The sequence below is a fragment of the Balaenoptera acutorostrata genome, chromosome 9 (genome assembly GCF_949987535.1).
Source record: "Balaenoptera acutorostrata chromosome 9, mBalAcu1.1, whole genome shotgun sequence".
NCBI lineage: Eukaryota > Metazoa > Chordata > Mammalia > Artiodactyla > Balaenopteridae > Balaenoptera > Balaenoptera acutorostrata.
Window position 1 is genome coordinate 48,090,810 of NC_080072.1, and position 14,364 is coordinate 48,105,173.

Sequence of the window (14,364 nt, forward strand, 5' to 3'; positions counted from 1 at the left end):
ACTCCAAAGCCTGTGCTCTGGTCCCAAGAAAGGTGAATTTCGATAACCAGACCCCTCCAGAGTAAATTGATGTCCTTTCTGAAGTGTCATTAGAATCATGAGGCCTGAGAAATGATGCTTGAGCTAAGGAGTAATAAACCAGTGTTTCTGAAGAAGCAAAGCTGAGCCCAGAGGCATTTGTTCAGAAGAATTGTCAGCAATAGGTCCACAGCCCAACTCTGTTGCTTTGCCACAACATAGTGAAAATCATGTGTAAAATCAGTGTAACTGTCCACCAAGGGCTGGTTCTCAAATAGTCTTGACTTTTATTCCAGCTGACTCTCCTAAAAAGAAAAAAAAAAAAAAAATGGTAAGAACAACCCAGCTGGTTGGTTGGTTCTCACTGAAAATTCTAAGAGTTCCAGTTTCCATACCAAAATGGTGATGAGAGTTGGCTGTTGCCACCCTGCTTTCCAGGGTGAGTTGCAGAAACTGTCAGGGATAGGCGGGCCAGCCTCCTTCTGGCCTCTCAGAGCTGAATTGCACCCCTTCCCCCAGCTTCTGTCCTGTGGGAAGAGGCCCTGCAGGCTCACCAGGGAGGTTTATGGCCAGTTAAGAGTTCAGGAAAAGCTAGTGTCAAGGGCCCTGTGGAACAACTCCCAGTGAGAGTATTATTAATACTACCATGTGTGTGCTTCTGGGGAATAAAGGCCTCAGGGTGAGGATCAGGAGTTACTTAACAGGGGCCTCATGACCGTGACAGCTGGTGAGAGACACTCAGTACAAGGTTTGTGTGGCTGTTGTGTGTGTGAACGTGTCCCTGAGATGCTTATCACGCTGAGTTAGGTTGGATTTGCTTCCATGAGAGGCCATGTATCTTGTCTCAAGAGCTCCCTCTAGCACTGGATGAATTTTGTAGTCCACAACATCAGGTTCACCCTACCTGACGGCAGTGTTAAAGATTTTACCATGTCAAGGAAACAGCACAAGGAACTACCAGTGAAACTCCTTTCTCCTGCTGGAGGGAGGAAGTGGGTGTAAAGAGGAGTCAGGTGTGTTAGTTAGAAAGGCTTTTTACCCAGCAGACTCCTGGCACGGGCAAACCATGGTGTGTGTGTGTGTGTGTGTGTGTGTGTGTGTGTGTGTGTGTCTTATATTCCTGATCTATTTAATGGTGTTAGAACATCATAAAAACCAGGCTTACTGGTATTTTCTGAGCTCTGATGGCACATGCAGTGGAGACAAACCTAGGATAGTTCTTTTTAGAAATTATTTTGTGTTTCTAGAAAAGAGCCCAAAGACTGCTTTGAGTCACTTGGAAGGAGAGATGGGACCATTATGTTTTTCCTTTAAAATATTTTTTATTTAGTTTTTAATTACCTAAGTGGTGCATAGTCCAAATGATACAGAAATGTACACAGTTAGGATGGAAACTTTCCCATCAGCTCCCAATCACACATTTATTTTTCCACATCTGTTTTTATGCACGTATAAAAATGAAATTTTATTTACTCATTCAATAAATATTTATTGAGCACCTACTGTGTGCCGGATACTATTCTAGGTGCTGGGAATCCAATAATGAGGCAAAAGGGCAAAAATCTCAGCCCTCATTGAGTTTACATTTCTGGAGGAGGGAGACAGGCCACAAACCAATAAAGAAGGAAATATATCCTGTAGCAAATGGTAGTAAGGGGGTGATGAACAGGTAAGCAGAGAAGTAGAATAGAAAATTCTGTTTTGGCAAGGGGAGGGGTGAGGAGGAGTGTACTCCCCCAAAACACAGACTGTGTTCAGGGACAGTGGTCATTGGAAAGTGTCATTTGGACAGAGATGCGAAGGATGGGAGGAACCAGCCATGGGGACATCTGGGGGAAAGAGTCCCAGGCAAAGCCAACAGCAAGTACAAAACCCCTGAGGGCTGGAGAGAAGGCCAAGATGATGAGAGCTGAGGGAGGGAGGGCAGAGGAAGAAAGTCAGAGCAGTAGCAGAGGGCCAGATCATGTGGGGAGTGGAAATCCTGGTGAGGACTCTGAATCTGAGTGAGAGAAAAGCCAATGAAGGGATTTGAGTGAAGAGGTAACAAGGTTCTGACTTATGTTTCAAAAGGATAACTTTGGCTGCTGTATTGAAAATAGGCTGTAGGTTTATGTGTGAAAAAAACAAAAAATATATCAATGCAGTTTTAATAGTGCTGTGTATTGTTTTTAACTACAGGGTAGATCATGGACATCTTTCCATGCTAACAGAGGAGCTACCATACTTCTTTTAAAGCTTCCTAATCTATATTTGTTTTAAGACACCAGTGTTTATTAGCCATACTCCTATTGGTGGACATTTAATCAAGTTATTCCTGATTTTTCTGTTACAAATAATGCTGCAGTGAATTTTCTTTTTGTGCACATGTCCAGTATTTCTGAAGGATAGATGTGTAGATGTCTAATTGCAGGTCAAAGGACATGCATATTTTTTTTTAATAAATTTATTTATTTTTGGCTGTGTTGGGTCTTCGTTGCAGTGTGCGGGCTTCTCATTGCGGTGGCTTCTCTCGTTGTGGAGCACGGGCTCTAGGCGCGTGGGCTTCAGTAGTTGTGGCATGCGGGCTCAGTAGTTGTGGCTCACAGGCTCTAGAGCACAGGCTCAGTAGTTGTGGCGCACGGGCTTAGTTGCTCTGCCGCATGTGGGATCTTCCCGGACCAGGGCCCGAACCCGTGTCCCCTGCATTGGCAGGCGGATTCTCAACCACTGCGCCACCAGGGAAGCCCAGGGCATGCATATTTAAAACTGAATAGATGCTGCTAAATTACCCTCCAAAAACATACTAATATATACTCCCTCCAACATTGTATCTGAGTGTTTTTTGCCCTGCCTCATTGCTAACATGGATTATATATTACTGATCTTTTTCTTTTTTTAATTTAACTTAATTTATTTTTGGTGGCGTTGGGTCTTTGTTGCTGTGCGTGGGCTTTCTTTTAGTCACGGTGAGTGGGGATTGCTCTTCGTTGCAGTGCGCGTGTTTCTCATTGCTGTGCCTTCTCTTGTTGTGGAGCACGGGCTCTAGGTGGGCGGGCTTCAGTAGTTGTGGCATGTGGGCTCAGTAGTTGTGCCTTGCGGGCTCTAGAGCGCAGACTCAATAGTTGTGGCGCATGGGCCCAATTGCTCCGCGGCATGTGGGATCTTCCCAGACCAGGGCTTGAACTCGTGTCCCCTGCATTGGCAGGCGGATTCTTAACCACTGCACCACCAGGGAAGCCCTACTGATCTTTTAAATTTTTGCAAATCTGATAAGTAAAACTAATAGTCATTTTAACTTGTTTTTCTTTGATTATTAGTAAGACTGAGCATGCTTTCATATGTCTGTGGCGATTTAGATTTCTTCTTCTGAGAATATCCTTACACTTTGCCTATTTTTCCATTGAATTTTTTGGTTTTCCAATATCATTTTTAAAAAATAAAATTTAAAATCCCAAGTTATATCAAAGAACATAGTCACTTCTGACCAAACATTTTCTTTCTTATAGTCATTTTTATACAGTAAAGTCTCATTAATTTGACATTTAAGGACTTTGGGGACAACCTGCTCTGCAGGTGACCTTTGTACCATCTGTGATCAATTTTAGCAAGATGGCAAAAAAAAAAAATAAATAGCTGTTATATTCTCCAAGGAACAAATTCCTTAAGCTCACAGTAATTCATAAAGTCCTTCATATATAGAAGAAAAAAGAAAAGAAAAAATTAATGATGAAATGTATTTCTATTTTTCTTTCATAAAGGATACATTATTTAAGGAATATACTTGCTAAAGTATAAATTTTTGTATTTGATTATTTTGAAAACTTGTTGAAATTTTAAAAAGACACAATCCAGGCAACTAGCAAACTGGGAAGTATCCTAGTGCCTGGGTTCTTGAGAGACTAGGAAAGTTTAATTCAACTTTTAATAGTAGTAGCGTTCCTCTGCAGTAGTTGAGAAAAATTAATTAAAACAGAATTTATTGAGATCCCACTCTGTGCCACTCTATGAACTTAGGTTGAAGCAGTGAGAACATAATGGGTGAGAAACCTGCTTTTATGAAGTTCACATTCTAATGGAGGGAGATGGACAATAAAAAAAGTAAAGAGAAAGATAATTTCAGAAATTATAAGTGTTATTGAAGATAATAAAACAGAAAGGGTCAGAGGGGAGGAGAGATTACTAGTCTCTACAGGGTATTCAAGGGAGGCCGTCAGAGCAGGTGACGTTTGAGCTAAGACCTAATTGAGAAGGAGGAGCTGGCCATGCAAAACTCTGATAGAGGCAGGGGGTGCTCCGATGGAGGGGATAGCAGCAAGTGCAAAGGGCCTGAGGCAGGAAGGAGCCAGGCATTTTCTTCTTAAGTTTTCAAAATTGAGAAATTATTTGGAACTGAACAGGCAACAAATTTCTTTTCTGTTTTAAATCAAGGAAAATATAAAGTGTATATTAGCAATATAGACCAATATTAAACCAATATTTAGCACATGGACTTGGTAGGAAACGCTTTTAATATAAAAAACATGATTTAATAAAATGTTGACATGTATTGAGCGCTTAATGTGTTCAGCCCTGTGCTAAGCACTTTACATGTCTCATCTCATTTAGTCTCATCACAAGTCATTCTGCATCATGCCCTTTTTACAGATAAGGAAACTAAGGCATAAGAAGGTAAGCAGTTTTCCCAGTGTCATGCAGCAAGTCAGTGGCAGAGCCAGGATTCACATTCAGATCTGACTCAAGAGCCTATGTTCCTAACCATCTCAAATTGAATGCTCTCACGTCTCCCACATATAGCCTGTGCCCTGTGATTATCTTACTCATGCCACACTCGTATGGAGTGCCCTGCATGGGCCAGCTCTGTGGTGGGTGCTGAGGAGGTCTGAATAAATATGACAGCACCCCTCAAGTCGTAACCCTCCCAGGGAAGAGTCAGAGAAGACTTCCCCAAAGAGAGAAAGCCTAAGTGAGTTTTGAAGGATGCACAGATGAAGCATAAGTGGGGAGGAGCATTCAGGCAGAGGAACAGCCTTAGGTAGTGAGGTTGAGCAAGATGTGCACAGGGCATTATTGGCATTTCAGTATTACTAACCCTGGAGTGGAAGGTAGGATGCGGTGAGCAGCTAGGCTAGTGGGAAAAACATGGCCAAGTCATGAGAGACCTTGAATATGTTGCTAAGGAGCCTTGAATTTATCTCTAGGTGACAAGTGTCACTAGAGGCTTTAATCAGGGAGCATAAGGTCATATATTCTAGAAAGATCTCTCTAACTGAAGTGGGGGTCAGGACTGGAGGCAGAAAAACCGATCTGGGAGCTTCTGAATGCTTTGCATAAGAGATATTGAGAACATGAAGGCACTAGATAGAGTAGAATAGAAGCAGTGGATTAGAGAAATATTTAGGAGGAAACGTGAACAGCATTTGGTGATAAATTGGGTTAGGGACTGAGACGAGGAAAGAGCTGGGGTGAGCTCAGAGGTTTCTGACTTGGCCTCTGATCCTGCACTTGCTTCCCATATGTCCCTCATCTCACCCAGCCCTGTTTCATATGCAGGAGGCACTGAGAAAAAGCCTGTGGGTTGGTTGAATGGCTAGATGAATGTGATCACTGGGGAAGAAATAATCAGAAAAGATTTATAGGAAAAGCAGAAAAAAATGGGCTCTTGAGAGGGCATGAGAAAGAATGAAAACTCAGATACAGAAAAGGGGACTAAAGGCTGAGTTTGAAAAGTGTGAGGAGGCAAGTCAAGGGGGTTTTTGAGCCAGGGAGTGAAGCAGTCAGAGAAGCACTTTAGGAAGGTGAATCTTTTTTTTTTTTTTTAATTTTTAAAAAAATTTTATTTATTTTTTTTGCTGCATTGGGTCTTCATTGCTTCGCGCGGGCTTTCTCTAGCTGCGGCGAGCGGGGGCTACTCTTCATTGCGGTGCGCGGGCTTCTCGTTGCAGTGGCTTCTCTTGTTGCGGAGCACGGGCTCTAGGCGCACGGGCTTCAGTAGTTGTGGCACGTGGGCTCTAGAGCACAGGCTCAGTAGTTGTGGCGCACGGGCTTAGTTGCTCCGCGGCATGTGGGATCCTCCCTGGCCAGGGCTTGAACCCGTGTCCCCTGCATTGGCAGGCGGATTCGTAACCACTGCGCCACCAGAAGCCCCTAGGAAGGTGAATCTGATGGCAGCATGTAATAACAGAGCTGAGGCCGGGAGAAACACAAGGCAAGGGAAATCATTGGAAGGTTATTGTAGAAATCTAGATATGAGATGGGGAGGAGCAAAGGACACTAGTGCCATGGGGATGAAGCATAGGGGATGGACAAAAGGGACACAACTGTAGGATGCTGCAGCAGGGAGGAGAGACGTTTGTGATAACTGTGGTTTGGAGCGTTGGTGACTGGGAATATAGAGATGCTGTTTAGAAAGAGGGTAAAGCCAGAGGGGTAGGAAGGCTTGGGCAGGGAAGGGAAGAGAAGCATTCCCCTTGGGAAAGTTGAATTTGAGTTGCAACAAGACTCCCAGGCAGAAATGTCCACGGGCAGGTGGGAGTCTAGGAAAACGACTTCACCTCTCCATGTGCGGACTGACCCTCCTATCCTGCGTCTGTCCATACATGCTCTGACTCGCCTGCTGCTGAAATGGATGAACAGCCCACGCTGCTTCCTAAGGGTAACTCCTCCACTGGGGCTCCAGAGCCCATTCCCTCTCATCGTCTCAAAAACGATGCTCCTGCCGTTGTCCCCACCGACCCCCGTCTCAGGATTCTCCGTCTCTACTGGATCATTTCCAACAGCACACAAACCTACCTCCTGTCTTAAAACCCACACAAATCCTCCTTTAACTTCCTTCTTCTCTCCAGATCCTGCCTCCTTTCTTTGACCCCCTTGTAAAGCAAAACTCCTTGAAGGACTCATCCAAATTTGCTGTCTTTGCTACCTCACCGACCATTTTCTCCTCCACTCTAGCCAATCTGGTTTTCATTCCCAACCTCTCCACTGAAACTGCTTTGGCCAAGATTTCTAGCAACTTCCACGTTACCAACTCCAGTTGCCAGCTGTCCCTCAGACTCTGCTGATCACTCCTTCCTCCTGGGAACTCTTGTCGTGGGTTTCACACACCACACACCTCTGGTTCTTCTTCTGCTTCACCAGCTGCTCCCTTCTCATTTTCCATACTGGTTCTCCCCTAATTTCTTATCTCTAAACATCAGGGATCCCAGGGCTCAGTCCTCCATGCCCCTCGCCTATCTTCACACTCTCCTCGGTGACCTCATCCAGCGCCATAGCTTTAAATACCACCACATGCTAGTGACTCCCAAACTGCCCTCTCCAGCTCTAACCTCTATCTGAATCATGGACTTCTCCGTTCTAGAGGTGCTGAACGTTTTTGATCACACATATACACACACACAGTGAAATACTTTTGAATTTGTGAATGTTTACTTATTTTAAAATTATACACTCATACTATTGGCTAATATATTGTGTACAACATAACAAGTAGAAGAATGAGATACAGTTTACATAAACAAAATTTCAAATAGCTGGCTAGTCTCTGAGGGACCGTATTGACAACTAGGCAAGATTCATTGTGAACAGTAGTGGTGGTAAATCATTTTTCAAAGTCTTTTTGTTCATTACTAGTGTTTTGGCTTAACTCTTGTCAGATCTGATTAGATTGTCACTGTTTCTATCCCGTGATGTGGTTTGACAAGAGCTAGTACCAGGAGAACAAGGTGTGTCAGCTCTGCACTTCCCTGTGGTTCACCTGCACTTGCATCATTGGTTCTGCATCATGGGCCCAGGATTTCTACAGGAATTGTTTGAAGCTGCTTTCTACTTTGTGATGGTTCAGTTGGTTGAAACTAGATAATATTAATCAGGAAATCTATTCAATGAGGCACAACTGAAATTCTTCTCGAGACACTGAAAAGAAGTGAGTCAGTCAGTACCTCCCCACCCACAGGTCTCTTTCTTGGGGACCTTGTGTCTTCACACGTGTCTCTGACTTGTGGAGATGTGGACTGACTAAGGGACTAATCTTTTTTTTTTTTTTTTTTTTGGCTGCGTCAGGTCTTAGTTGCGGCACATGGGATCTTTTGTTGCAGCGTGGGCTCTTCATTGCGGCGCGTGGGCTTCTCTCTGGTTGTGGCGTGTGGGCTCAGTAGCACCGCAGCATGTGGAATCTTAGTTCCCCCACCAGGTATCAAACCCTCATCCCCTGCGTTGGAAAGCGGATTCTCAACCACTGGACCACCAGGGAAGTCCCTAATCTTTTTTTTTTTTTTTTAAACAGAAGAACTTCTAAAAAATTATTTTTCTTTCAGTTTTATTGAGATATAATGGACATACAGCACTGTATAAGTTTAAGATGTACAACATAATGATTTGACTTGCATGCATCATGAGATGATGACCACAATAAGTTTAGTGAACCTCCATCATCTCGTATAGATACAACATTGAAGAAACAGAAAAAAAATGTTTCTCCTTGTGATGAGAACTCTTAGGATTTACTCTCTTAACAATTTTCATATGTAACATACAGCAGTGTCAATTATATTTATCATGTTATACATTGCATCCCTAGTACTTATTGATCCTATACCTGGAAGTTTGTATTTTTTGACCACCTTTATCCAATCTCCCTTTCTCCCACCCCCAAGCCCTGCGCAGCTCTGGTAACCACAAATCTGATCTCTTTTTCTGTGAGTTTGTTTGTTTGTTTGTTTGTTTTTGAAATATAATTGATATACAACACTATGTTAGTTCCTGGTATGTGACACAGTGATCTGATATTTCTGTACATTTCAAAATGATCACCATGGTAAATCTGGTTTAATTACTAAACCAGTGAACCTTTCTTTATGTCTTATTTTTTAGATAAAAATTAATACACATAGATATGAAAATGCTTTGCTCACACTCTGGATCATTTTGTAAATGTAAATGATACCCCTGAGGTGTAGTATTCTACCTTGGAGACCACCGGTATAACCAGTGCCTTCTCAATACCAACACTTGCGTGGCCAAAAAATACCTTAAACTTGACATGTCTAAACAAAACATTTTATTCTCCTCTCTCCCTCCAAAATAAAACCCACTTCTCCCTCATCTCCTTCATCCTTCATCTCCGTAACTGGCCACCCCTATTTGCCCAGTTGCTCAAGTTGAAGGCCTCAGTCTTCTTGGCCTCTCTTGTTCTGTCATGCTCCTTACTGAATCCATTAGCAAATCCTGTCAGATCTGCCTTTACATTATATCCTGAGCCTAACTAGTTTTCTCTTCCTCTGTTATTACCACTCTGTTCCAAACCACCACCATCTCCTGCCCAGTCTATTGCTATGGGCTCTGAATTGTTCTCCTTACCCTTGCCTGTCTTCAGGCTGTTCTCCACACGGTAGCTAGAAGATCTTCTAGAAACATAAGTCAGATCATTTCACTGCCCCATTTGAAACCTCCAGCACACTTTGAGTAAGGTCTAATTTTCCTTACCATGACCTTCAAGAACCTCCGTAAGCTGGCCCTTGCTTGCTTTTAGAGTCCATATCCTATCACCCAGCCCCTTTCACTATGTTCCTGCTATATTGGCTCTTTTGCTGTCAGGCAATACCATCACAAGGCTGTTTCTCTCATTTCACTCTGCTGTCTGCTCAGAGAGGCCTTTCCTGGCTACTCTTCTAAAATAGCATTCATGCAAACTCCATCCCCACCACTCTTTGCCTTACCCTCTCTACCTGTTTTACTTTTCTTCATTGCACTTACCTCTAGTTAGCATTCTACTATGTATTTGTTTGTTTGCTCATTTATTGTTCATATTCTCCACTAGAATGAGAGCCCCGTTGGGGCAGGGCCCTGTCTGTCTCCTCTGCTGTATCTCCAGCCCCCAGAACGGTACTCTGCACATAATCAGTGCTAAGTATTTAATTGAATAAATGAGTAGATGAATCTTCACAGGAACAACAGATGAAATCCCAAGGATAGTTGCCAACACTAAGAGAAAAGAGGGCCAAGGGCAAATCTTTGGGGAAATATTTAAATTGAGGGCAAAAGAGGCACTCTAGAGGAAGTGAAATCTCAGTCCCATTAACTAGGCATGAAGAAAACAGCATGCACTGGGGAAACTCAGCAAGGAAGGCGTCAAGTCCGGCTCATCTCTCTGCCCCAACTATAAGAATGTTTTCAAATAGCAAACTGAGCACACACCAAAAACCTGGACAGACGTGACAAATCAACCTCTCAGCCCAAGGGAGTGCTCTCTCCTGTTATCCTGAAACACTCATTTAAAAGGAGTTCAAATCAAGATCCTGAGGCCACAGCACTGCCTCCAGCGGCGTTGCCTCCGAGCCGTGACAAAGCATCAGCTCCAGGAGACCCTGGGAATCCACGTGGGCTGCCTGTGGGTCTCCTTCAGAAGGCAAGGGGTGATTCTTAAGAAAACAGTCAGATGCTGGAAAGTGACCCCTTTTATTAGGTTCACCATCTTAGCCACAGAGAGACCATAGTGTTTGTCCATAGCCTGAAATACTCAAAGGCTGCGGTATTGAAAAGAGGGCCAGCCTTCAGGTCTCTTTGTCACCATTAATCCTGGTCCCCACTGGTCTCTCCCTTTTGCATCAGAAAGGCTTTCTTTTTTTGAAGGGGAGAGAAAACAGCTGTGCGGGATTTGAGAATGGGATTTTAATGGTCACTGAGGACACACAAAAGCTTTGCTGTGATCGCAAAGTGTTCTGGGGGCAATTGACTCCTTTGTCTGGGGCAGCAAAACAAGCTGGCTGCTCAAGGAGAAAAGAGAAGCAACTGGAACTGGCATTGAGGTCTCTTTAGGTCAGATCTTTAGCACATTTGCAAAGAGCTGTTTTCAGGAGTCTCTTCATGACATTTCAGAATCGCTTTTTAGTGTTTAGCCCATTTTTACCTTGTGAAAGGAACAAATTAATCTGGAAGGTGCTTGCCATGGATTATTTCTGTACGTCTTTCTCTCTGGAAGGAAGATGGAAACTGTGAGTGACAAGATGAGCTTGTTTATGTGGAGCAGGCCTTTCACTGTGAGAAAAAAGAACTGGTGCCCTCTTTTCTGCAGGGTGGCCCAAGGGGCATTTCTCAGTCCTTTGCTCACTTGAGAAATTGCAACAGATGTGGGATATCTTGAGGCTTCACAAAATGTAACCTTGAAAAGGCTTTGCGGGGTTTCAATAGTTCTAAGAAGGAGTGGACAACCAGAGCAGCGGGAGTTACTCTTCGCAGAGAGAACCAGGTCCATTCTTGTCCACCTATATGAAGGGGATCGTTTTCTGTCAGAGGAACAGTGATGGAACAGACCAAACTGATCCGACTCTTAAGTTATGATTCATGGGGCTGTTGGAATCATTGCCGTCGTATGGGCACCGTCCCTTTAGGTGAATGAGTGTTATGAAAACAGCCGTTCCCAAAATGGACATGGCTTGGGCTAGAGGAGCTCCTAACAGCCCTAGTTCTATTTTCTTGCTGCCAGTCTTCATGACAGCTGGCTTGTTAGAGCCATGAAGGGGTTATGCTCTCATTTACCGGCGTGCTTTAGGCACTGGGATAGTCAGGTGGAACACAGGATAAAAAGCCATGAATTCCTAGTACATAATTCAGCCCAGCTTTTCATGGGAGGTGAGCTGAAACCAGAGTAATTATGGAAACCATTATCCTGTAGGGCTGCATTTAGAGACTAAGTCTGGAACTATAGGCTCTGTCTGCCAGAGTTCTGTGCCTCATACCCATTATAATGTCGTTTGCCAAGAGTTTGGTTCACTTTTAATTTTTTAAAAAATGTCATTAAATTAATTAAAAATGATATGTGAATATTGTAAAAGAAAATCCAAACAATATAAAAAAGTATTAAGATTTAGACTTTAGAGTAGACTTTGATTGCTGTCATTTAATTGTAAAAATAATATTTGAAATGTGGCATGTTTCATCTTACTATGATTTTTTTAAAAAGCCTCAGTTTTCTTTAAATTATGGGGTAAATAAATAATGAAAAGACATTTTTATTACTGGTAGTAGAGAACTTTGCCATGTTTAACCCTAAAAGTACATGTACAAATTGCATTTGTAGGGTAGGATGAAAACCAGTATTCCCCCTTACACACATTCAAGAGCTATAATAGCTAATTTTATCATGTGATATTTTGTTTTCTATTTCTTAGCAGCTTAGGTATAAAAGAAAATGTGTTTTATTCCAGTCAAGCTCCCCTAATGCCCCATAGAGAATCCTTGGCAAAGTCTGGAATTGTGATTCAGTCGGCACTTTTATTCAATGACCTTTTTCCTCTTTAAACTCAAAGCTCTTGATCTCATTGTAGGTGTATTTCACAGATTAGCTGTGGGACCTTGGCCAAATTATTTAATGTCCCTAAGTCTCTGTTTCTGTGAAATGGAGCTAATCATAGCGCCTAGCTCCTTTGGGTTGTTTCCAGAACTAAATGAGATAAAGTGTGTAAAACTCGTGGCACACTATCTAGTAGATCATACATACTCAACAAACGTCAACCATCAGAAAGCCTGCTTTGGTGGTTATGATGATATTCTTTAAATAATATACTAGGGAACCCACCAGTATATTTGTATTCATATCCTAAAATAAGATATGAGCCCATGTTTAACTAAGAACACCAAAATATAATCAGAAGCATAGTTTATTAATTTCCTTGTAGTTTATTCTTTCAGGAGACATTTACTAGGCTTTGCTCTTTGTAATGTATCAATTTTATTACAAATATGAAGCATGCTGTTTTGCAGAGGTCATCTGTAAGACCCTTGAGATCACCCTCCCCACAGCCAACAGAGAGTGAGCTTTTTAAAACACAGCTTCTGGTTTTATTCTTCTCCTTTCAATGGCTCCTTTACCTGCAGGATAAAATCCAAAGGCCTGGCATTCAAGGACTTTTTCAATCTATCCCCAACCTTCCTTTCTTCCCTTTCCTCCCATATGTCAGGCATGAATCTTTACAATCTGCCGCTCGTCCTTTCTCGGGAGCTCCTACTCATCCTTCAAGGCCTGACACGAATGTGGCCTCTTCTAGGAAGCCTTCCAGGATGCCACCGGCCAGAATTAATAGCCCCCTCCTCTCTATTCTTCCAGCACCAGTCCTGTGTTCAGTGAATGATTTTCACTTTTATACTCCTCCTGTGAAGTAGGGAATGTCATCAAGTGCTTGTGTTCAAAAATAATTAGGACCACTGTGATCCCTGCCCCCAAGGAGCTCATGGTCTAGGGAGGGAGGACCTGTAAATGCCTCCAACAGTGGGTGACAGAGACCATGGCAGAGAGGTGTGCACAGGGAACCCAGAGGTGGCACACATTCTGTATTCAGGGGGTTTGTATGGGGGAGTGTGGGGTCAGTGCCATCTGTTTACCTTCATCTCTAGCACTCACATCATCCTTCCTTGGCCTCTGTGCCCTCACTGACAAGATCATTTCCCCCTTTGGCTAGTCAGTTGCAGGGCTGGAACATACTACGATGGAGTACAAGAACGCTGCATTTTATGTCCAAACGGAACCTTCCAAAATGAGGAAGGGCAAATCACATGCGAACCATGCCCAAGACCAGAAAATCCTGGGGCCCTGGAGACTCCAGAAGCTTGGAATGCGTCTGAATGTGGAGGTGAGAATGCCCTCTGTCCCTTCTTACTCCTCCAGTCTCCGGTATTGTTTAGCAGAAGGCATAAGTGCATTTCAGTGCAGACAATGCATACTGCACCATGGAATTCCTACCAGCAGGGATCATATTGGGCTCATCATTGACTCTCCAGTACCTAGCTCAATGCCTGACACATGCTGAACAAATGAATGAAGGTCTAATAGAATACACTGACAGGAAAAAAATGTGTAAATGTTGCAATTGCATGTTCAATCACCGTAAGTAAATATCACCTGAGACCTGAGTGATCTCCCAGTGTGTAGGGACTACCTGAAAGTGTCAAAAAATGGAGGAAGTAGCCTGATTCTTTTTCTAGCTTTGGTCTCAAAGTCAGAGCTTATTGATTTTTTTTAGAAAAGTATCCATCTGGTTATTTTTTTAAAACTCTGTGAAGAGTTTGTGTGTGTGTGTTGCATTTTTAGTTTTTATTTGTTTTTTAATTGAAGTATAGTTGATTTATAATGTGTTAATTATTGCTGTACAGCTCAGTTATAATGTATATACATTCTTTTTTAAAATATTCTTTTCCTTTATGGTTTATCACAGGATATTGAATATAGTTCCCTGTGCTGTACAGTAGGACCTTGTTGTTTATCCATTCCATGTATAACAGCTTACATCTACTAACCCTGCACTCCCGCTCCACCCCTCCCCCGACCCCCTCCCCCTTGGCAACCACCAGCCTGTTCTCTATGTTCGTGATTCTTGTGAA

General features: G+C 42.9%; 1 protein-coding gene across 8 annotated transcripts in view; it reads left to right on the plus strand.

The window, feature by feature from the left end:
• The window catches only part of SCUBE2 (signal peptide, CUB domain and EGF like domain containing 2), a 72,378-nt gene that overhangs the window by 37,596 nt on the left and 20,418 nt on the right, over positions 1-14,364 (plus strand). For 7 of the 8 annotated variants that reach the window (XM_057553480.1, XM_057553482.1, XM_057553479.1 and 4 more), the window contains one exon: positions 13,446-13,616. The exons of the other annotated variant lie outside the window; for it this stretch is intronic. In XM_057553480.1, coding sequence (XP_057409463.1) covers positions 13,446-13,616 — 171 coding nt within the window. The remainder of the gene's footprint in view (positions 1-13,445; positions 13,617-14,364) is intronic. 8 annotated transcript variants of the gene reach the window in all.